Genomic DNA, 24,264 nt, shown 5'->3' on the forward strand with positions numbered 1-24,264 from the left:
AAATTTCACAGAGAAAACCAAAGCCTGCATACGCACTAGCTTCTCCTTTCTTCTAGATTAAAAGCACTCTGTCCATCGGAAGCCAATCCTTTGGACCCCATCCTCCTCCACCTTCTTTGGAACCCAATACCATGCTGATTCCTTTGACTCTCTGGTCTTCCACTTCTCCCTCTTTCCTGGGTCCTTCTCAGAGAGAAAGCAGTACCTAAAAAGGGAAAGGGAGACACACTGTTGCCTCATTCTCTCTTCCTTCACACTTCCAACTTTTGGGAGCTACGCAAGGTAGCTTCTTTCTGACGTCTACCTCCTCTACTACCTGGAAGGGCATGTCTCTAAGCTGCCAGTTATTTCCAGGAGGTCAAATCCAATAGATGCTTTCGAATCCCTCACTCTACTTGATTTCTCAGCAGTATTCAACACCTGTGCAAAAAAAAAAAGCCCTTCCCTGGGCTTCCATGACTTTCATCCTCCTGGTTTTCCTTTCATTTCTTTAGCTACTGCTTGTCAGTCTCCTCTGCCTGCTCATCTGCCACTTAAAACTTTTGAGAGTGCCTATGGTGTTGCCCTGGGCCCTCTTTTCTTTATTAGCAGAGATCCGCACTTTTTTTTTTTCTTTACAGGGCCATATAATAAATTATTCTAGGCTTTGCAGGCCATAAGGTCTGTCACAACTACTCAACTCTGCCACTGTGACATGAAAGCAGCCATGAACAGTAGTTTAACTAATCGACATGGCTGTGTTCCAATAAAACTTTATTTACAAGAACAGATGGTGGGTTGGATTTGGCCTATAGCCTGTGGTTTGCCATGCCATACTCTATACTCTGCCTAGAGAAGCATCCTCTCTTGTGTCTCCAGTGAGCATCTACACATCACATTCATATCCAAGTCGGTATCTCCAGCTACCTAAAATCCACATTTAAATGTCTCAAAGGCATCTCAAATCTTACCTGAGGAATTGTGCTCTCTGCCCCCAAATCTGATCTTCCGCCAGTGTCCTTAGTAAAAGGCACTGCCATAGAGTGCACAAGGCAGAAAGTAAGAGGCATCCTAGATGTTTCTCCCTCTTTCATTCTCTAATTCTTTGAACTGGAAGAATACCTAAAAAGGTAACTCTGTAAATGCCATTATTTGAAGCACACAGTCAAATTTAACATTTCACTAATAGAGCTAAACTTTATTTCCATGTTTATTACATGTTTATCTTTGACGTTGAATACATATTAGATTGATTTAACATACAACTTGGGAGAAAAGCTGACATTCTCCACTAGATGGGTTAAAGAGGAATGTAAAACTACAAAATACTTGTTTAAGTTTGAATTCTAAATTATGGCAAACAGAACAATAATTACCTTGCCATTTTTCTCTTTCTAGTTTTCCAAGATGGATTTCATTATAAAATGTTGTTCATAACAATTCATTTCAAGAAAGGAAATAAGGGATAATCATTAAAACCATTTTACTTTAAGTATAGAGTACAAATAAAGAGTCTTAATGCAGAACTCCTATCTCCTATTTAAAATACAAATAATACTTCAGGATATTATGAACTGAGGGGGACTGACTGTTGTAAACTGCAAAATCTAATGACTTGAGCAAACCCACACTTGCCATTTGCTTTTGTCTGCAAGAGTCAGGCTGATTTAAGGGTGACACAACAGAGTTCTATTTGATATCTATGTCACCCAGTTGCTACTCAGAATGGGGATGGCCAAATACTAAGTGCTTACGTGATGGGGATTCAGGATTAATCAATTCCAAGTGGCTAAGAGCTATAACAGAGTTCATCATTCCATCCCCCAATCTATGGCCATGTACAAATGTACAGATTTTAGCATTCACTGAAAGTTGTAAAATAAAACTCCTCTAGATACTCTGAAACGGCTGAAGTTCAGAGTGTATAAAGACTGTTATCTGTAGTATAATTGCAGTGTTTAAGCAAAATCAAAATTATGGGTGGTTATCAAAGTTGTTATTGGTAATAGTTTCTTTTCCTTCTCTATAAGCCCCTTAGCATATTTTGTGAAGAAAGGTGTGTTCTTAATACTCCTACTCTTTACTTAGATTTAAAAAATAATAAATCAGCTTAAAATGATTTTCTACCAGGGATTACAGGATGAAAACTCTTACTAGAAGTGTGAATGATGCCTACTGTTCTCATTAGACAAGTGTTTAGAATCATCTGCAAAAACCCATATTCTTCTTAATAATAATGTGTATAAAAGATGTTTAATAAAGATAACTCACCTCTAATTAGATTACTCTAGTGATAAAATATTTTCTCATGTAACTGTTTAGGCCAAATGATTTATGGCTTTTCCATTTTTAAAATTTCACTTTTAATGTCATGTTGTTAAAGCTTTTCTAAATACTCTTCTAATATCAGATTCTTAAATGAGAAAAGACAAAAGAACGAAAAACTCCGTCTCAAGGCACACTCCTTTTCTTACAACAAGGTCGACACACTTTTCTGTAAAGGGCCAGATAATAAACATTTCAGGCTTTGTGGGTCACAGGGTCACTATTGCAATGACTCAATTTCTGCTGTTCTTGTGAGAAAGCAACCATAGACAGTATGTATCTATAGAAAGAGTAGTCCGAATTTGGCCTGCAAGCCCATAGCTGGCCAATCTCTGCCTTAGAACAGAAAGGACATCTAAAAAATCCTGGTCTCTAGTCAAATGTGATGACTGATTCAGAATCTAGCAGTTTAATCAATCACTCTAGAACACGTTGATGTTGAACACCGAATTTAGCCAACTTTCCGCTTCTGGTTCAGATTATTCAAACTCATGTCATCATGCTTTTCATTTGGGATAATTTATCTTCATTTAAGAACTTGCCTGAGCATTATTTACTGAGGGAGTCAGTTTAAAATTAATAAATGATGTCCATAAAATTGAATATCCAATTTAATTTTTGAAAAAAATGAAAAATATAACAGAATCAAAACATTAAAAATAAGTACACTCACTACCCATTCCAGTAATTCATTTAAGTCATATCAACTATAGAATAGGAAAAATAAATTCAGAAGTGTAATTACTTTAAAATACACTACTTCCATTTCTGTCAATATTTTACATTTATGTATATATTCTAGAGTGTAAGCAGAAATTCTCTCTAAAAATCTCCTTAAAATCTTGAGGTGCATTATTAGAGCCACAGGCAATATCTGACATATAAAATTGCAGTACAGGCCTTTCAAATTTGGCATTTCACTGGTACAATACAATGACCAACGTGTATAATCACTGTACAGTGCCTAGACATTCCAGTAAGAACCATTATTTTCTTTAATGTAGAATGATTAATACATATTCTACAAGGGGCAGTGAGGTTTAGTAATTCTATTGGGTATATCCTGACATAATTTTCAAATTGTATAATAACACAAACAACTTTGTTAAGGCCATGTTTTATTTGCTGATTAATGGACAAAAGGCAATGTAATTTATTTTCAAGTATTTTCTTGAAAGTCTGTGCTCATAAAAATCATGAAAAGTTGGAAAGGCTGTTAAATCACTGAAACTTTAAATATATCTTACACAATCTTGTTTGTACAAAAATACAAGTTAAATATAAACATAAAGTAATCATGATAATTTTATGCAAATCTGTTTTACGTGATCTTCAGTTATATATAAAAGTTTCTTGGTTCTGTTTGTGAAAAGATCAATACCAGATTGAATTACTATCTATTGGCAAAGGGCCCTAAAAAGCTTACTTTAGCAATTATCTTTTACATGGTTAAGAGCATTTCCTAATTTGAGATCACCTAAACACTGGAAAAAAGAAAAAATGTAAAGGGCAGTATGTCCATAAACCAACAAATAATGTGGCTGTAATGTATCATAAAACACAAAGAAACCCTACACATCTGTACAATAAACATTATGTATTACATACTCACACACACAGGTGTATACGTGTGTGCATGCACGTAAACACACACACACGCACACGCAGGCACGCGCACACATACCCAGTCATAAAACAAAGCCTAATGAGGTGTTGCTTCCAGTTCGATATTCAGCTGTGCATTTTTTCTTACTTCATCAAATGAATAGCTTTTTGTCACCTTCCCATTCTTGAAGACAGTATGGAGAAGATCCTGCACAAATATAACAATATTAAAATTTAATGATATTAGACTATCAAACGAAATTCTTAAGTAATGCTTTGATGAATTAGGTTAGTCAAATACACAGAGATGTTGATAGTGTTCAAATTATGAAATGACTTTATTCATAAAGAATGCTGGTGGAGCAGGCATGATCTAAAATGGGATGTAGAGATATTTAACTTTTATGGAAAGGAATGATCTGAAAAGTACATTCTTAAAACAGTTTTCCTTAAAGGAAAAATGAAAAAACCTAGTTGACCCATCTCTTTTTTTTCAGGTGGAAGATGCTTACTGCTTTGGTTGCCCAGAAGAACTATGGCTGTCACTGATAATCATGACTGACAGATCAGCAAGGAAAGCCTGCCAGACCTTCCCTCGTTCCTAGCCAAGACTCAACACCGATTAAACTTCTCAATTTGTAATTTACTAAACTTTCTAATCACAAGTTTTGGCCTTAAAGAAACAAGCAAGCAAACAAACAAAGCCAACACTAAAAACAAGCAACCAAACCCAAAACAGAAACATAAATATTGATTTCTTGACTAATGCATAGCCACTGATTTTAAAAACTCTGTGTATATTCCAGAAGTCACTGATACGTGTAATCCATTTGATCCACACAAGGATAAAACAAAGACAAATTAAGAGAATTAGGACTAAATTCCCTTTTGAGTCTGGTAAAGCCATTCCTGTCTCACTAAGGAATTATCTGCCTCTAGTTTCTCTCGAAAAATCCATAGAAGTAATCTACCGAAGTTTTGTGCCGAAGTTTTCCATCTCATCTGAAGGTGAGGCGCATACAACGTTATCTAACATTTTTGTCATTATGCTGTTTCCTTTTTATCCTACGATTTAAAAAATTTTTTTATTGAGGTATAGTTGATTTACAATATTAGTTTCAGGTGTAAAACATAATTTAATATTTTTAGATTATAATCCATTTAAAGTTATTATAAAATATTGGCTATATTCCCTGTGATGTACAGTATGTCTTTGTAGCTTATTTATTTTATACACAGTAGTTTGTACCTCTCACTCCCCTACCCTGCCCCTCCTCGCTTCCCTCTCCCCACTGGTAAACACTAATTTGCTGTCTGCATCTGTAAGACTGTTTCTGTTTCGTTATATTCATTTGTTTTATTTTTTAGATGCCACATACAAGTAATAACATACAGTATTTGTCTTCCTCTGTCTGACTTATTTCACATAGCATAATACCCTCCAGGTCCATCCATGTTGTTGCAAATGGCAAAATTTCATTCTTCTTTTTTTTAATGGCTGAGTAATATTCCATTGTATATATGTGCCACATTTTCTTTATCCATTCATCTGCTGATGGACACTTAGGTTGCTTCCGTATCTTGGCTATCGTAAATAATGCTGCTATGAACATTGGGGTGTATATATGTTTCAAATTAATGTTTTTGTTTTCTTTGGGTATATACCCAGGAGTGGCACTGCTGGGTCGTATGGCAACTCTAATTTTAGTTTTTTGAAAAATCTCAATACTGTTCTCCATAGTGGCTGTATCAATTTACACTCCCACCAACAGTGTAAGAGGGTTCTCTTTTCTCCACACCCTCTCCAGCATTTGTTATTTGTAGACTTTTTGATGATGGCCACTTATTCTGACAGGTGTGAGGTGAAACCTCATTGTGGTTTTGATGTGCATTTCTCTAATAATTAGCAAATGTTGGGCATTTTTTCATGTGCCTGTTAGCCATCTGGATGTCTTCTGTGGAAAAATGTCTATTCAGTCCTTCTGCCCATTTTTAGATTGGATTGGTTTTTTTGATATTAAGTTATATTAGCTTTTTGGATATTTTGGATATTAACCCCTTGCTGGCCATATCATTTGTAAATACTTTTCCCATCATGTAGGCTGTCTTTTTGTTTCGTTGATGGTTTCCTTTGCTGTGCAAAAACTTTTAATTAGGTCCCATTTGTTTATTTTTGCTTTTATTTCTTTTGCCTTGGGAGACTGATCTAAGAAAATACTACTATGATTTATGTCAAAGAGTGCTTTGCCGATGTTCTTTTCTAGGAGTTTCGTGGTATCATGTCTTACATTTAGGCTCATTACTGCTTTGGACACATTTTATATCTTTTTTGTTTTGTGTATCCCTGAACTACTTATTGCGGATATAGGTGATTTTACTGTTTGTCTTTTAAACTTCCTTAGTATATGCTTGATTTGCTACCTTTACTATATACCTGCCTTTATTGATGAGGTATTTCCTTTTGTAATTATCATGTTTCTAGTTACAGCATTTTTCTCCCGTTTAGATTACTCCTATTAACGTTTCTTGTAAAGCTGGCTTGGTGATGCTAACGTTTAGCTTTTGGTTGTCTGTAAAACTATTGATATCTTCATCAAATCTGAATGAAAACCTAGCCAGGTAGAGAGTATTCTTGGTTGTAGGTTTCACCCTGTCATCACTTTAAATATATTGTGCCATCCCTCTGGCCAGCAGACTTTCTGCTGAAAAGTCAGATTATATAGCCTTATTAGAGTTCCCTTGTAAGTTGTTGCTTTTCCCTTGCTGCTTTTAATATTCTCTCTTTAATTTTTGCCAATCTAATTACAATGTTTCTTGGTGTGGTCCTCTTTGGATTTGATCCTTTTGGGGCTCTCTGTGCTTCCCTTTCCCAGGTTAGGGAAGTTTTCAGCTATTATGTCTTCAAATATGTTCTCTGCCCCTTTCTCTCTCTTCCTTCTGGGACTACTACAATGCAAATGTTAGTTGCTTGATGTTGTACTAGAGGTATCTTAAACTGTTCTCATTTTTTTAAATTTATTCTCTTTAGCTTCAGTGATTTCCATTAATTACTCTGTCTTCCAGTTCACTGATCCATTCCTTTGTGTCATTTAATCTGTTGATTCCTTCTAGTGTATTTTTAATTTCAATTATTGTATTCTTAATCTCCGGTTCTTTATATTTTCTGACTTTTTGTTACAAACTTCTAACCTCTCACTCTGGTTAGCCAGTCTTTTCATGAGTTCTTTGATCATTTTTAAGATCATTATCTTGAACTCTTGTACATGGTAGGCTGGTTACGTTTTCTGACCTTTGAGAAGTTGCCTTTTGTAGAAGTCCTCTGTGTCCCAGCAGTGAAACCCTTCTGGTCACCAGAGCTATATGCTGCTCTAGGGCTCCTCCTATGTGGGTTGCTTGGGTCCTTCTGTTGTGGCAGAGTGACTACAGCAGGCAGTCTGGTAGATGCGGCTGGCCCCCAGTCTCGTTGGTTGCCAGGCCTTGTGTGTAGACTGCTCGCGGCTGGTTGGTGGGGCTGAGTTATAAGGCTGCTAGCTGTGGAACCCCGGGGCTAGTGTCAGCCCACTGCTGGGCAGAGCCAAGTCCTGAGGGCTGGTGTCAGACAGCTGGTAGGTAGGGGCAGTTGCTAACACAGCTGGCTATGGGGTCCAGGGTGTCCTGAAGCTTGTGTTGGCTTGCTAGTGAGTGGGGCTGGATCCAAGAGCAGCTAGCTGAGGGGCCCAAGGTGTCTCCAAGGTCAGCTACTGGGTCTGACTCAGGCTCCTTTCAGACTACTGCTTCTGCCCTGGGTCTCAGAGCATGTGTAAGTTTGTGTGTGCCCTTTAAGAGTAGAGTCTCTATTTCCCACAGCCCCCTGGGTGTCCCGAAATAAGCCCTGCTGGCTTATCTTCCTGGTGCAGGACCTGCCCCAGGCTGGAGAGGCTGAGGTGGAGCTCAGACCCCTCACTTCTTTGGAAGAACCTCTGAAATTATATTCTTCTCCTGTTGATGGGTTGCCCACTTGCAGGTATGGGTCTTGACTATACTGTGACTCTGCCCCTCTCACCTGCCTCGTCATAGTTCCTTCCTTATAGCTTTAGTTGTAGATCTTTTCTGGTAGATTCTGGTCTTCCTCGTCAGTATTTGCTCTGTAAATAGCTGTAATTTTGGTGTGCCCAAGAGAGAAGTTGAGCTCAGGGTCTTCCCACTCCACCATCTTGAAACAATCTTATCATCTGTCCTTGTGTTGTTTCAAATCACACTGCTCTTGCTGTGACATTTTCTTTATGAATTTAACTTTAATCTATTGAGGAAAAGGTGATTCCTATTAAATCAAAATGTCTAGATGATCATAAATTGATTGGTGACTCAAATGTTCTCGAGTATCATTCACATACTCTTAAAATCAATGCCTTGTTTTACTCATAGTTATGACCATGTCTAAAGTGACTTTTGTCCATGTGTGATAAACCAATTCAGCAAAGTCTTGGTAGTACAAGAATTAAGTGAAGGCTATGCAAAGAACTGCGTAACAGGCTATATAAAGGAATCTAATTCTAAAAGTTTTAGGGACTTATACATATTTTTCATTAAACAGAAAAATCATATTGTATTAATTCTGGCTCAAAATCTTAAAAGAATATAATAAAAGCAAGCAAAATATGTGATGTGGTATAAAGGATCAAAAGTTAAAAACGTCTAAAGTAATAAGTGTGTTTATGTTTAGTGTAAACCCTCCTCTGAGAATATGAATATTCATGAGGAATTCTCCTCTAAAAAGGAGTACTTTCTTTTTCAATCCAGTGGCTTAAAAACAGAAATTTTATAAATATTGAGTTCAGGAATATAAGCGTACTTTTGTATGTTAACAAGCATAGAGACTACTTTAGCATACTATATGTGTTTCTAGTTTCGTTGACTAAAATCAGAAAACTTGGTTAAGTCTAGGTTTCACCATTTATTAGTTATATAATCTGAATCAAGTCTCATTGTTTTCACATCTTACACTACTAAGATAACGTAATTTGCCTTTTTTAGTCATTAGAGCTGCTGGGAGAATCAAATGAGACTAAAGAAAACCATCTGAACTGGATTCTATTGTTTTGAAAAAGGGAATTATCTTTAACAACATTTTAGAATTTGGATAGCCCTTCTTTTATCTAATAAAATTACCAAAGTTTTACTATAACATAAACAGCTATGAGTAGTCTAAGAACAGCATCCTTTAAGTATTCTTAACTATTCCTGTTCAGAAACGATTCACTGCTAATTGGCAATAAGAGTTAAGATCAAATATATGCAAACTTACTGAAGCTCATCAATCACTCCCTGCTGGTCACTATGTAGAAAACCGTAATTTTTTTTGAAATGTTACAAAATATTTCACCCAATGTATGTAAAAGTCTCATATTTACTATCTAGCCATTTCTTGTTTTTCATTGTATTTTGGAAGGCTAGGTCAGCAACTGTAAACACTTTAAATAAAATAGAACATAAAAGCTTCCTTTCTTAATTTGAAGAGTCAACCTACTACTGTTTAAAAAACAAACCAAACCAAAAAAAAAACACCCCAAATCAGCATAGATACATACATGACCATACTCTTCAAGGTCTCCTTTTCCTTCCTCAAGTGTAACAAAATTCCCTGCTGGTGTCCTATGCAATGATAATCGGCCCTTTTTGGACCTTTTGTTGGGATCAGCAACTGGGTCCTTGAAGACATTAATCTGGAATCCAAATTAAGAAAGTTGGAGAAATAGAAGACTAATCATCAGAAATGTTCACTCAACTCCCATTTAAAAAAAAAAAAGTGTGTACATAATTTATATAAATTTTAAGGCACTTTGTACGTGTAACTAAACCAATCCACACCTGGCTTTTAGAGACAAGACTCTAGCCTGTTTTGGAGGACAGAGTCCTCTGTGATGAAAAAGGTATGAACAAAATCCAAATCCTGGATATCCTTTCTTACCAGTGTAGAATACTAATACTCCATCTGTAGTAAGTCTTTGAGGTTAACAATGTGATCCTTAAGGTATCTCCTTTTGTATTATGCCTTGCCCTTAAACTGATCTAAGTATAGCACATGTGTGTTACTGAAAAATCAATCTATGTCAACTCAATTATATAATCTGTGGCAAGGGAAGGAGGAGTTTACTGCGATAAAGCCTTTCCTATTTCATAACCTTTTCCCTTTTGTTACTTTTTATTCTATTACCTTGTTACTGTCAGAAGCAAAGAAGACCTAGAGAACCTAGAGACCTAGAGCACAATGTTTCAGGATCAGAAAGGAAGAAGCAACTGGAGATGGCTATAAAAGGAGAAGCAGAAGAGGCAATCCCAGAACTCGCCAAAGAAAGATGGTGGTGAACTAAGGTAGGGAACCAACCCATGTCTTCTTAGGATCCCCTACACACACCCTTTAGTACACAGACTCTCAAGAGCTTTTGAAGAGCTAGGGAGACTGTTGTTCAGCTGCTTGCAGCTTGGGTTCCCTTGTTTTAAGGCTACCAGAACATGATTCTAGTAACACAACTCAAACGTCATAGTTCACCTTCCTAAAACATTCTTTGACAGTGTTTACATATTTGCAGAGTTTACATACGTGATGGCTAGGTTAGCTGACATTCTCGCTCAAATGTGGTCACCTTTTTGATTCAAAGGTATATACTGAAGTAGTGGAAATGAATTGACCTGCATCATCTCTCTTAAATAATCTCTCATTTTCCCAAATCTCCATTTTTTTCTGAAGTCAAGTTATCACCCCCTGTCTCTTTTCCTTCTTTGTTTCTGCCTCAAGGTCAGGGGTACCTGACAATACAGTAACAGTTCAGGACCATATATCCTTGGACTATTGCGTTCAATAAGTGCATTCAACACACATACATAAGATAGTAACAACACAAGAGTAAAAGTTCAGTGACATACCCCAAGGCCATTGGTTACAACATAACTACATTTAAAGGAACAATTCAGGAGATCTCTTGTTAACTTCTGTAGCAAAGCTCCACCAGAACCGAAGGAAACATTTTCTATACTCCATTTTTTTTGCTTCATGCCTTCCACAATCTAGATTAAAAGTAAGATATAAATAAATAAATAAATAACTGTAAGCCAAGTAATTTGGAAGAGGAAGGAGGTAATTTTCCATGAGCCATATTGATGAATAAACCATCCAAAGCTGTTTTATAACACAGTAAATAATAAGAATAAGGTCTACACAAAGTTACATTCCACTCTTTTCTTTTAAAAGACCCACCAACCCCAAAAAGGGCAGCCCAAGGGATAAACGTAGAAGGAGGGGATTTCATTCAAAGTTCCTGAATTTGTGTTGTAGTCGCAGTGATTGTGGTTTAGGTTGGGGGAATGGAGGAAATGAGAGGGAGAAAAAGAATAGCTATAAATACCTAAGGTTACTTGAGTAAACTCTCATCTACCTCTTGCAGTTACTGCCCAGATGCCAGTAGCACAAGCAATGGGGCCTGGACGTTTGCCCCAAATTACTAGATTCTAGAAATGACACTCCTCATCACTAATAAATCTCAATACATGTTATCACATGTCATAGTGCATGTCATATGTAATGGGGCATTTAAAAGTCAACGGATATTGGTGGTAAAACAGTATAAAATACCCTCTCCTGCATAACAGTTGAGACACTGGCAGTCATCTTCCCCTGGCTGGTACTCCAGTGCCATAAGCAAAATTATGAACTGACTGGGTGTTAAGATTTATCATTGGATCATTTTTTGGGAGAATGATCATCTAAAAGCCACAAAGAGAGACCTATATGAACACAGAGTTTCAGCAACTAGAATAGTTCTTTCAAGGGACACATAATTTAAAAGTTACATTAATTTATTAATCTACGTTATTATCAATATCATTTGTATTTCTTTTTCCTAAGCAGGACTTACTTATTTATCTAGCATCTGTCTTCTTATTTAACATATTCCATCACTTTTATGGTAGAAGGTGGCAAATAAAATTTAATAACCATTTTTAATTTCATAAGAATAGTCGAAAGGAAGTAATTGGAAAGTCTGGTTTCATTTTATTTAAACAGAACTTTCAGAAGTGATCAGAAAAATCATAAGCAAGTTTAATAGTTTTAAGTGAATCATTAATATAAATTTGCCATATTCCTCCCAATACCAAAAGTCTCAAACTGACCTTTTATCTATGCCTTATTTTCAACCTTGCAAGACACAAATAGATAAACTCCAAGGACCTTCATCTTTTAACAAGCCCACATTAAAAAAAAAATCTCAGCCATCTAATTCTCCTGGTATATGTCAGGAATCAAGATGGAAACATATATAATTTATTTTAAAGTGATTCCTTAGGCTGTACATAAACCCAGACTCATGTCTTTTATTATTATACCTGAACCCAAAAGTACTCAAGGGCCCTGAATTCAGATTTATTTTTCACTGAACTAACTAACTGTAAACTAAGTATAACTAAAATAATAATAAAAAACCTTATAAAACAACACAAAATTAAGGCATGTTCTAAAAAGTGAATTTCAGTACGGAAGAAATACAAGGAGTAGAACAAAAAAATGGAGGATAAGAAATGGAAACAGATAAAGATGGAGGGTAAGGAGATTTGGGTAAAATATATAGAGACAATAGTTTCAGACCTGTCACCTGATTTTAGGTAAGCCTCAGAAGCACAAGAAGGAGTAAATCACAAAGAACGGTATCACCTAATGTCATATCTCTGTATTTTAGGACCAATTTCTTTAAGATATTCTTCCCATATAGCTTTGCCGAAAGTTGTGAAATTTAGACAATTTAAAGTTTAAGTGAATTTTTCTATTAATGTTACAGGAAATTATGGAATTAGAGTAAAAATTACTTTTTAAAAATATTTGCATATACAAATCAGAAGGAAATCTGACTAGACAAAGCAAAAATGCTACATGAATTCTTTTTCTTGCTTCTAAAGACTTACTTTGACCCACCCCCAGTATGAAGAAAGCAGGTATTACCCTTTAGGTAATGAGTGCATCCGCATTAACACCAACTATTCATTCTCTGACTACTCTGTTTAAGGTTTCACCAATGCCAGAGAATATCTGTCTCAATATTTAACTTCTTGCTCATGGAGTTTAAAAAAAAAAAAAAAGGTTCAAGTTCTGAACTGATTCTCAACTTTAAAAATGCATACACATTTTCAAAGTTTATTTAGAAAAACAAAAAGAAAAAAAAAAGAAAAAGAGGAAAGCCAAAGAGCTTCAGTTTTTAAAGGGAAGTTCAAATACCTGATGGAACAACCAAACTTAAAGAGCTGCCCCTAAGAACAAGGAAGGGTAGGTATAAGCAACGGGAAGAGCGCTGGGCTAATGCGTATTCTGATATACAGTACCCTGCCCACACTTCTTCATCTGAAAGGGCGATAAGTATGTGTGAGGGTACCTGCTAAAGTGGAGGTATGGGTACTAGTTCTTAACTGATACCAAGGTCAGAAACCTTCAACTCAGCTGAGCGACAGGACAACAGCAATTAAACATGCCAGCTGAGATTTCAATGCTCAGGTCCTCCTCCTTGCTGCAGATTTTTCTTCTATTTATTTCTTCCTTCCTTTTCACATCAAAGCCTTAGAAGAGCAGGGGAAGTTTCCACTTTTCTTAGGCAAGGCAGTTTGGGAGAGTTGGTAGAAGAAACCTCATTTCTGTTATTGCAAGACATCTATTCCAGACATCATGTTCGAACTCTAAATGCATATCGCCACAGAAGTACTGATAGTTCTATGCAATAGTCCTTACTTTTATTTATTTAGTTTAATTTTTTTTGTTTTTGGCCACCCTGTGCGGCATGTGGAATGTCCCCGACCAGGGGTGGAACCCTTGGCCCCTGCAGTGGAAGCATGGAGTCGTGAGCACTGGACCGCTGGGGAGGTCCCAACAGTTCTTACTTCTAAATGAACCTTTGGAAAACAAACTATTTATAATTTGGGTACTGACCTTACTCTAACCACACTGAACTCTTTCAAACAGAAGGTTCCATCTGAAACTATATACATTAAAATTTCAGTGCTTTATAGTAGCTGACAGTCTACAGCATGGTATCGCTGACAGTCTTTAATTTTAATACCTAAAATACTCCATAAAAATTGAGTTCCTCAGAAGCTTATCCGAGAAACAAAAGAGGAAAAAGTTTTAAGATAGCATAAAACTTAACGCTATTTGGCTAATAAATCTAACAGTAATAGTGGTAACAGTCAATGCTAAATTTAGAAGAGGTGACAAACCATTCGATAATTTTTGAAAAAGCACAGATGAATATCATTCAAGTTTCACACTGTTTGTTAGAGTATATGAAGCTCCATTCTATTAAAACTGAGACCTATTTGTACAGTGTCAAGACTTTGTTTTATATACAAAAAATATTCCTTGACTGGCATTTTCTTGTTTCCTAGTGACACTTCTTTGGGCTCATCATCCAGGGTGGCCAATGAGGATTGGCAGCATGGTTTGGCCGGTACTTCTGTATTTTAAGTTAATATATTTTAAATATACTTCTATATTTTAAATTTTAAGCAATTAACAGAAAAGACATAAACCATCTTAAACACTTATTAAAAGAATCACAACTGTACTTAAATTATTAATGTGTTCTTTAATTATAAGGATTGCTTTATTGAAACTTTTAATATAAAATACGTACCTCTTGTAAGGTATTAATATCTACTCCATCCCCTTGAATAACTCTAAGATAAGGTGGCAGCAACTTGTAGCCCTCTGAGTTCTCAGTAACAGGGAACTTCTTACCTAAAATATCCAAAACCTGTATGGAAAAATACACACCCAAACACAAAATAACTAATACTGGAAAAAAAGTGTTAAAGCTTTCCAAAGTTTAAAAAAAAACCAAGATTGTTAGCAAAGCAAGGTCGAGAATATAAAAATTAATCAAATTAAATTTTACAATACTATGTATAAGCCTTCTAAAATTTTGTCTCAATTCCTTTTGATTATGTTAGAAACAGGCATGCAATTTTCTACCAAGTAAACTTAACTTATACTGTAAAGTGGCTCAGAACACAAGTAGTTTTCCCTCACATTTTTCAAATTAGATTCAGGAAAAAAAAAACCCTTTAACATTAGGAGCTTACAGTGGTAAATATAATCTTTTTCAAAGGTATATAAAACATCATTTAAAAAACATGATTATACTTTTGATTTGGATTTTTTCCTGCTTGTGCCCAATAATTTAATTTGTCTGATATAACTCAAACATGAATCCACCTGAATTACAAAGTTCAGAGAAATCATGATATGCAGATAAAGCTGGAAATGAAGCATATATAACCCATAGTTTCTCTGAGGTGCTTCTCACTTAACGATGACACCCATTTTTTTAAAACCAAATTGCTTAATATGGCAAGCTGTCCCACTCATTCATTAACTACTGCAAGTTTGGGAGCAGCTGAAATACCTCAACACTGACTGAAAATTTCTCAGAAAGCTTGGTCAGAGATTCCAAAGATCTACCCAACAATCACTCCCTTTTCCTAAATAAATCGGTTTAAAATTCTAACAATGAAAACATTCCATACTGATAACTTTGTTGATTCTTGAAACTAGGTTTGTATATTTTTATTCGGTAACAGGAAAAACATGCAACCTGTTCAGTTTGCTAAAACCAAATCTGTTCATATTTCAGGCTAAGATCAGACCTTCAGATTGGCCTATGTACTTAACAGGATAGGAAAAGACCTCCTTGATTCTACGCCCCGCTTTCTTAAGGGGTAATTCATCACCTAATCATCAGCTGGGAAACAGTGTGGTAAAGAGGGAAGGTGATAGCCACAAAGACCTACGTTGGATACTTGGCTTATTTTTACATGTTGTGTGACCTTGAGCAAGTTTATTTTAACCTCTCTAAGCTGGTTTCTTTGTCTATAAAAAAGAGATTGTAATATTGATCATAGGGTTTTCATAGAGATTAAATAATGACACAGCTAAAGCAAAGCACACATAGCACTATATTTTTCTAGTAGTAAGCATCAATAACCTGCTCTTATTAGTGCTTTCCAAAGAAGGTAAGCCAAGTCCTAAACACTAAAAAAATGCAACAGGGCTACATTGACAATCAATAGTATCTCCAAAGGATCTCTACTTGAAAACTAGTTTCAAATTATTTTTATTCCACATTACATTGCACGTATTTCTTTTGCACTAAAACCTTCAAAGGTACAGCAATGATAAAGGAAAAAGAAAGAAACCACAAACTTGGTAACCAAGTCACAGGACTGGTTAAAATGGTAACACTATTAATTAATTGTGAAGGTAAAAAGAAAAAATATCCATTCAACAGTACTTAACTGTTTCTTTGACAGTATATAAATAATCCATAACTCTGGATATCCTTTCTCTGTTATTAATGCGTGACCTTGGGCAAATCTGTTACTCTCTGGGTTGCAACTCTAAAATAAGGGGACTGGTCCAGAGAGTTCTGAAATGATGTGTGTATAAATGAAATTAAAAGTAGTGTCGATGCAGCTGGTCTACAGGCACTTTAATAGTCAACTTACGTATTAAAATTTACCTTTAATACAGTGTCAAGAGGATTTCCAGAATCAGGTCTGATTATGAGTGGTGCCTCTGTACTTCTTGATACTATTAAATGTCTTAGATCTTCACCCCAGATTTTCTCACACGCATTATAAATGTCATAGCTATCGCTGACCACAGATACAGGCACTGATGAAAATTGTGTTACTATATGTTCAAAAGCATCTTTTTCATGGTCCTTCCCCCAAGCTGTTATGGTACTAGAAAACAAAATGAAAATACAGATTTACTTAGGCAGACACATTATATGTTCCTGAATCATATCTCATGTTTACTATACTACACCTTCAACACTGCAGAGAAGGTGAGTGATTTAGTTTAATAAATGCACATCAAAAGGTTAATTGAATATCTGAGCCAAACCACTCCTTGGCCAATTTTTAAGACTATAAGTAATCTCATTCGTCTCCAGTAGTTATTTAAACTCTTAAGTCATGTTCAACCAACTATAAACTATGTTATTTTCTTTTTTAGTATTCCTGAACCTACCCATTTAAAATGAGTGAGCTAAAAAGTACCCGCTGCAGACACTCTCTCCGTTACACTGAGATGTTAGAAGGAATGAACCCATACTGCCACTATGCTGCTAGGCCATGCAAGCACTTGGCTCCCTTCTGTGCATTTTCAAAACCATATACCAATAATAGTAGGGACACATTTTATCTTTCTTACATTTCAAAATCTTACACTTAAAAGCAAGTACTTAGGCAATTATTTATACTATACCATGCATAGATATAGTCAACTAACTCTTTACCTGTTATATCTTCAATTGGCCAGCAACAGGTAGTCATTTATTTCACTTACAGATTATCCACTAGTACTTAATATATGCTCCGGGAATAAGAATTATAATATTTAGTTTCAGCAAAACATAATTAAGATGGGAAATAAAGTGTGTGAGTTTCTATTAGGCAAGAATGATTATAGTGATTTTTACACTGTCCTCAATAATGGTGGTTCTTTTTGAACAGATTAATGACATGTAACCTAAGTACTTGCTGGTTAAAAATTATTTATATTATATATTAGTTGAAATTCTTAAAGAAAACTTCATAATGAATTTTAGAATTGTTACCATTTTCTCATGCCAAGCAATTTTTCTTTCTCCCTAATTTGCTACTCTTTGCCTCTACCCCATTTTCCGAAGTAAAATGATGGAAAGTAAAACAACCCATTCATTTAACCCCATGCAGATATAAGATTATCTCAAAACTGTTTGAAAAGTCATACTAATTTATTTTTGAAATTGTTGTTGTATTCTTATTTTTTTTTTCTGAAGGACTGAAATAAACAACTTTTCTTATGCTGGGGATGGCAGAGCACGCACATTTCAGGGGTATCAAGACTTAGCTACCCAGAACTACTCTCGTCTGAAATGGCGAGATAGCGTATTTATATAAAACTCATTTTACAGTGAACAAAGTAGCTTTGATGCCAACTCTCCACTCAATGCAAGCGTCTGCAGGCTAAAGGGAAAACTGAGAAATGGATCAAGAGAAGCCCCTTCTTCATATCAAGAATTGCTATGGTCCCCTTCATAAGGGAGAGAATTAAGCTCAAAGAGTACCAACACTGGAGAGCTCTGCAATGTAAGAACAAACTCTTAGAGTTAGAGGTCACTGTTTATGCACTTATTTTTTTACTAGCGTTGTATCAATACAGTCAACTAACTCTGCTATTTGTGTGTATCACGTCTAGCAAACTTAATGGTTCATTTTTAGTCTTTATCTTACTTGCTTTCTCTTTGGCATGTGAACTTTCCTGAAGCTTTCTTTCCCAATGACTTCAATGACATATCCCACGTTTTGATTTTTTCCCCATACTTCTATGGGTCCTCTTCAGTTTCCCCTAGATACGCTCCTTTCTCAATATGACCTGGGGCACTGGTCTCTCTCTACACCTCCCTATGTGAAAAACACTCAAAGCTTTTAAAAAATACCTTTGTAGTGAGGTATTTGTACCTGTACAAATCTGTACCTTAGCCCAGGTTTTTTTTTTTTTTTCTGGACTACAGATCCATTTTGTTTGTTAGGGAGGAAAATGAGTTTCTTCACCTCATCTTCCCACAGACATTTCCCATAGCACCCTCCACATAATCTAATCATAATAACATCTAGTATAATATTTGGTATATGGAGATCATAAATATTTGTTCAATGAATTCTACTTATGCTACTGTTCTAATTTCCAGCATCAAATTTAACTTGATACCTTTCCAAAGTTTGAGGAAGAGTTATGTAATTGAATATTTTAAAGTCCAGATTCATATATATTCTTTAAGAAAATACGTATAACAATAATGACAATGTTCTAAATTTTAGCGTTTTCTTATTTTAAAGTTCTCTTGGATGTTAGTTCATTTTCCCTCAACGACCTTCTGATGTAGGAGATGTAAAATTTTAGCTCCTCCTTTTGTTGGGTTGGATGGAGGAACTGAAGAACAGAGAGATAAATGACTTGCCCAAGGCCACCCAGTATATGTCAGCTGTAAGGTCACTCAGATTTCCCAACTTTCAGTCTAGAGCTCTTTTCACTATACTTTGCTGTTGTTTAAACGACTTGTCTATTTAAGAACACCTGACACATTAAGGAGTCAAATTTGCAGATGTAGTAAATATTTCGAGACTATAAAAATACAATAGATTTTCAACCTGTTTTAACATGAAAGCCCTAAAGAAGATATCATCTTTATTCTCAGATGTATAGTATCATACTCATGATGTTATTACTTTGAAACAAAAGCATCAATGAAGAGTCTAATTATGGGTACTACAAGAAGCTTTTTAAAAGGTGTACATATATCCAAGACCAAAAATAAAAATACTGCAGCCCTAAAATCCTGGTCTGTTTAATGTCACTCTTATTTTTCCAGTTTCACCAGTCTTGAAACTTATATGTGAAAGAATTCAAGTCCCTACTAATAAAGCAATGCTAATAAATGTTAGCTGAATCTACCCTCTACTGAGCCCCAATTCAAATCATCACGCTGCAGCAATTTCATCTCCCAAGCCAATGCTCGTGTTTACCCGCTTCTTTCCATTTATTTAGCCACTTGGTTCTGAACCTCGTCATCTCTCAGAATTATTGCAACAGCTTCCTAACGTTTCATTTCTATTTTTCAGTTCATAAGATAGCCCACTATTAAAGTAATCTTTCTACAGTATTTCTCTGATGACATCACTTATTTGCTCAAAAGCTTCAACGCCCACTCCCATTTGAAAATGGAATTAGAATAATCTAGCATGATGAGCAAATAGTTAACATCCAATATCAAAATAAGTTTGAGGGCATTTACTAACCTGTCTTTCCACTCTACCCTACATTCCCTACAAAATCTCCCTACAAAATACATTTCAGCCCTTATTCCCTAAACACATCCATACCTGCCTCTTTCATTCTTGCTCTTTCAGGACAATGCTTAACACATGGTAGACATGTAATAAATACTTTTAGAGAATGAATAATCTCCTAATGTCTGCCATTAAATTTCACCAATCATTCAAGAAGTCAAGATTTGCATACCATCTCTATAAAACCTTCCTTGATCCAACCCTACCGGTGGAACGTGACCCTACTTTTCCTTCCTTTGCACTGCTACAGCACTTTAACTGTACCTCTTTAAAAGCACTTAACAGAGCACAAGGCTGCTAGTGTACTATTTTTAATCCAAAAGACAGGATTAATTCTTTATATCTTTCTATCCCTTGTAGCACCCAGGAGACTGCCTGGGATCAAAGCTCAGCTTTACTCACTGCTGGTTTTAGCACCCTGCAATATTCAAGTATGAGTAGAATTTAATAAACTGCCCCGAACTAATTACATTAAATAATTTGTGTTATAAGAACTAGAAATAAGCTTTGGCATACATTTTAAAAACTCCACTAACTTTCAATAAAATTAACTCTAGGGCCAGAGCAGCTGTAGCCTAGATTATAATTGTCTTCTAGTTTAACTTGAGATGCTTTAGTAAAATCTGATAAGGAAGCGTAAGAAGACTCTGAACACTCTTCCTTTCATCAAAAGGGCTAACTTGCTCATCTACAATTGAGGGTACTGGGTTCAGAAGATAACTTCCAGAACAAAGATGAGTGAAGTCATGTAGAAAGCAGGGAAAGGGAAAACACTGACCAGGCTTCACAGTGAGTGCTTCTAGACTTAATGAATACAACCTATCTGCACACGGCAATAGAGAAGCTAAAAAAAATCCTTAAAATAAAACCTATAGAGCAATATATATAAGAGTTGGAAAAAAGCTCCTAAATTGTTTCTATTAGGACAGTTAAAAGTTCTCTACCTCCCCGAGACCAGTCTTTATACAGAGTATAAATACTGAATTAGTATTGCTTAAATTCATGAAGATTTACTGTGCTACCTGGCTCTGTAGTTAAACAAAACATCACTGAGTTACAAGAATGAAAAAATTTAGTTATAGAAAACCAAGGTTAGATAATAGGAGGATGAAAACAGAATTTTACCTGTGTTCTGCCGCTGGAACAGAATAGCCTGGAACAGGATCTTTCGTTCCATAGTATTTTTTAATTAAAGCAATTCCTGCTACTGTATCTGTTCCTTTGAAGTTAACCAAATGAGCAGATGCTCCTATGCCAGCAGTCTGGAAAATAAACCATAAACCAAAATCCAAAAAAAGAAAAGACCCATACTTGAGGTATAGAGCATAGCCCCCAAAGCAATTATTGTCTTCAGTTAAAGAGATATTTAACTATTATCAGAGATAATAGTTTCTTATGACAACGATCCAGTTTTTCCTAAATATTTAAGGATTCAACTGTTACCTCCTCAAAGAGACCTATTTAATAGCGATCCACCCCCACTTCCCGTCATCTCCTTTTCCCTTACTCTGCCTTGGCTTCCCTGTAGCGTTATCTGACATCTGCTAATATTTATTTTACCTGTTTATCCACCTGTCCATCCATCCATCCAATACATAAAGGACAAGGATGTTTACTGAAGGCTGTATTTCAGGTATTTCTAAAAGAGGCTAACACATCTTAGGTATTTAATGTATATCTCTGACTGAATCTCTGGAATTTCAAAATGTGGCCTACTTGGAAGGAAGATCGATCCCAGTAACTTCCCAAAAACTTTACAGTGGTAACTGTAACCTAACCGACAATCCACATTTTATTAATTGAGGTTCACTTCAGTTTCTTACCTCTTGGGAAGAGACTCCTCTGTAGCCAAAATCATGTAACTTGTACTCCAGACCATCTAAGTTACCAGACGTTTCTAACAAATATTTGGCCAATATTTTCTTCTGCTCTCTAGAATTTGTGGCCACTGTGATTGGATACCAGGACTGAACAAGAATAGTCTGTCGTAATAAAATCAACCACAAACATTAATACATAAAAAATTGGGTTCTTTCTGAGGAAAATCCTAGCCTTCTCTGGAGGTATGTCCTGGACTTCCATACTACTAGAAATACCAATTGGACATTTCAACTGTATGGCAGGACGCCTACCACATGCATTTCAGATACAGTGCCGAGCTCAGCTCTGAAATCCGCAACACAAAGGATAAGCAAACTCGGTCCTGAACAGTAGAGAATGTCAAATTACCTATTTTCCATCCAAAGCTCCAATGAAGCAAATAATATTTAGAAAGACTTATCTGTGATGAAGGACCAATGTATTTTTTTATTTTCAATCTATTGTGGACCAATAGTTTTATAAAATATACTCACACTTGGATGTTGAGGCAATTGCCATAAAAGTTTCTAAATGCTTATCCTTGATTTCTGTATTTAATGTGGACCTGCATCAAAGAGTTCATGGACCAGCACTGGTCCTTGGACTACACCTTGAATAGTCTACATCTAAAGAAGTTATTTATTTATTCCTCTAGGTAGTACTGGATCTAATTTTTCCTTGGATCTAACATGACTACTGGTAGGTTATGTACTTGAGGTATTTTTGCATAGCACTAGACAATTCTATTCATTGAGCTATGCTTTATGTCCTTGGTTTTAATCAAAAGTCAGTATAAGAGCCACATGAAACATTTCTGCATATGCTATAAACTTGTGAGGTCGCTGTCTATTTTATAACTCAGTTCCTATTACACAGGTTCCCAAATGAGGAAATGAAAGAATTGCTGGGTTCCTACTTTCTGCTAAGAACTGTCCCTTGGTTTCCCTTGGCTGCCAGGAAACTCCAAAGAAAGTCTGATGCTTAATCACAGCAACTATACTAATTATTATGGCTTAGGAATTCACTCCTCCATTCTAGGATCATAATTTTCTATCTTTTATTTTGTAAACCAGATAGTCTGCTATTACAAGCAGCTTCAAATTTGTTTTAGAAAGAGCTGCTAAGATGACAACAATGTCTGTGCTCACTCAAAAAGCTATACTTCCTTAATTAAATTTTACAAAACAATCTTTTACTGAATACCAGCTAAGTGACCAATAAATAAAATAAGTAAAAACAAACAAAAAGATTATTTACCCTTGGACTTCCCAACTCAGTCACCTAAGAAAAACTGCAGCATTAGATTCCTATGACTGATTAACTATGGCTCCAAATTCTTTGCAGCTCCTCCCATCAAGAGATGGAATCTATCTCTTCATCCCTTGATTCCGAGCTGTCCTTTTGATTTGCTTTTGACCAACAGAATGTAGCAGAAGCCATATTTATGACTTCCAAGCTTCTCTTTCAAGAGGTTTTATAGCTTCTACTCGCATTTTCTTAGAACCTCGAGACTGCTGTGTTATAAAGAAGCCTAAGTCATGAAAAGAGGTCCAGCAGTCCCAGTTACCTGAGCTGAGGCCCAGACATGGGAGTGAGGCCATTTCAGACTGTTTTATCCGAGCTGAACCCTCAGCTGAACGCAGACTCATATAAGTCCAAGCAAGACCAGCAGAGAACCATCCAGTCAACCACAGAATCATGAGAAATAGCAGTTGTTTTATTTTGGGGTAGTTTGTTACGTAACAGTAGAAAACTGACGCAACTCCTAACTTGGACTCTGTGACAAATCACCTCTATCTAAGCATTCTGCTCCTGAAATTATTCTTTTGTAATTTCAGCGATTCCAATGCCACTGCCCATGATTATCCTACTTCTAATTTTGAGCTTCTCTGACTTACTCTTTATACTGCCACTGGTTAGCCTTCTAAAGTTAAGAGTTTTATTCAGGTTTTGTCATTCCTTAAAATCCTTTAATGGCTATCTATTGTCCACAGAGGAAGAAGGCCAATTCGTGTTGAAATTTGAGGGCTTTTACAGTCTTGCCTTGGTTTACCATCTAAAGATTTATCCCTTACGATATTTTCCACTTTTATGCTATAGTCTCCCTTGGGCTACTTGCCATTCTAAGAATACCTCAGCTCTTCCTGTCCCTTATTAAAAGCTTATTTTCCACTTCATGATTTCTTAGACAGAATTCCCTATTTTTGCTACCAATTCAGCATTCTTACTTATATTAGTGGTTAGTTAAGAATAAGTCGCTCCTCCTCCAAAGGCCCTTAAGTAAGACATATCTTACTCTAATTTCTGTGCCCAGGATTTTCTGGGTATATAACTGTAATCAATACTCATTTGCTGAATTTAATTCAATCAACTCTCACATTTTTAATGTGACTTAGACTGATATTATCTAGGAGTATGAGAAAGATAGAAAACATAATGTGAAAAACTCTAGTTGAGTTATAAAGGTAGAAGATTGACCTTACCCCTCGAAAAATGCCAGGGAAGGAGAGAAATAACTATGAGACATGGTGATCCTTCACATCACCATTTCCTTTTCATAGTCCAACAAAATCAGCTTAAATT

The 24,264-nt window shown here is 35.9% G+C and overlaps 1 protein-coding gene and 1 long non-coding RNA gene across 3 annotated transcripts in view; one reads left to right on the forward strand and one right to left on the reverse strand.

Moving 5' to 3' along the window:
• The window catches only part of LOC132372099 (uncharacterized), a 73,095-nt gene extending 59,235 nt beyond the window's left edge, over nt 1-13,860 (forward strand). Inside the window, exons 2-4 of the long non-coding RNA XR_009505095.1 lie at nt 4,407-4,917; nt 10,117-10,260; nt 13,728-13,860. This is a non-coding gene — a long non-coding RNA (uncharacterized LOC132372099). The remainder of the gene's footprint in view (nt 1-4,406; nt 4,918-10,116; nt 10,261-13,727) is intronic.
• NAMPT (nicotinamide phosphoribosyltransferase) overlaps nt 2,960-24,264 on the reverse strand; it is a 38,420-nt gene continuing 17,115 nt past the window's right edge. For both annotated transcript variants that reach the window (XM_059934165.1, XM_059934164.1), the window contains 7 exons: nt 21,645-21,803; nt 20,947-21,083; nt 16,443-16,668; nt 14,559-14,678; nt 10,813-10,953; nt 9,477-9,611; nt 2,960-4,117 (listed from right to left, as the gene is read on the reverse strand). In XM_059934165.1, the coding sequence (XP_059790148.1) occupies nt 4,007-4,117; nt 9,477-9,611; nt 10,813-10,953; nt 14,559-14,678; nt 16,443-16,668; nt 20,947-21,083; nt 21,645-21,803 (1,029 nt within the window). In that variant the 3' untranslated portion in view covers nt 2,960-4,006. The remainder of the gene's footprint in view (nt 4,118-9,476; nt 9,612-10,812; nt 10,954-14,558; nt 14,679-16,442; nt 16,669-20,946; nt 21,084-21,644; nt 21,804-24,264) is intronic.

This window comes from Balaenoptera ricei, chromosome 9, assembly GCF_028023285.1.
Source record: "Balaenoptera ricei isolate mBalRic1 chromosome 9, mBalRic1.hap2, whole genome shotgun sequence".
In the NCBI taxonomy this organism is placed as follows: Eukaryota; Metazoa; Chordata; class Mammalia; order Artiodactyla; family Balaenopteridae; genus Balaenoptera; species Balaenoptera ricei.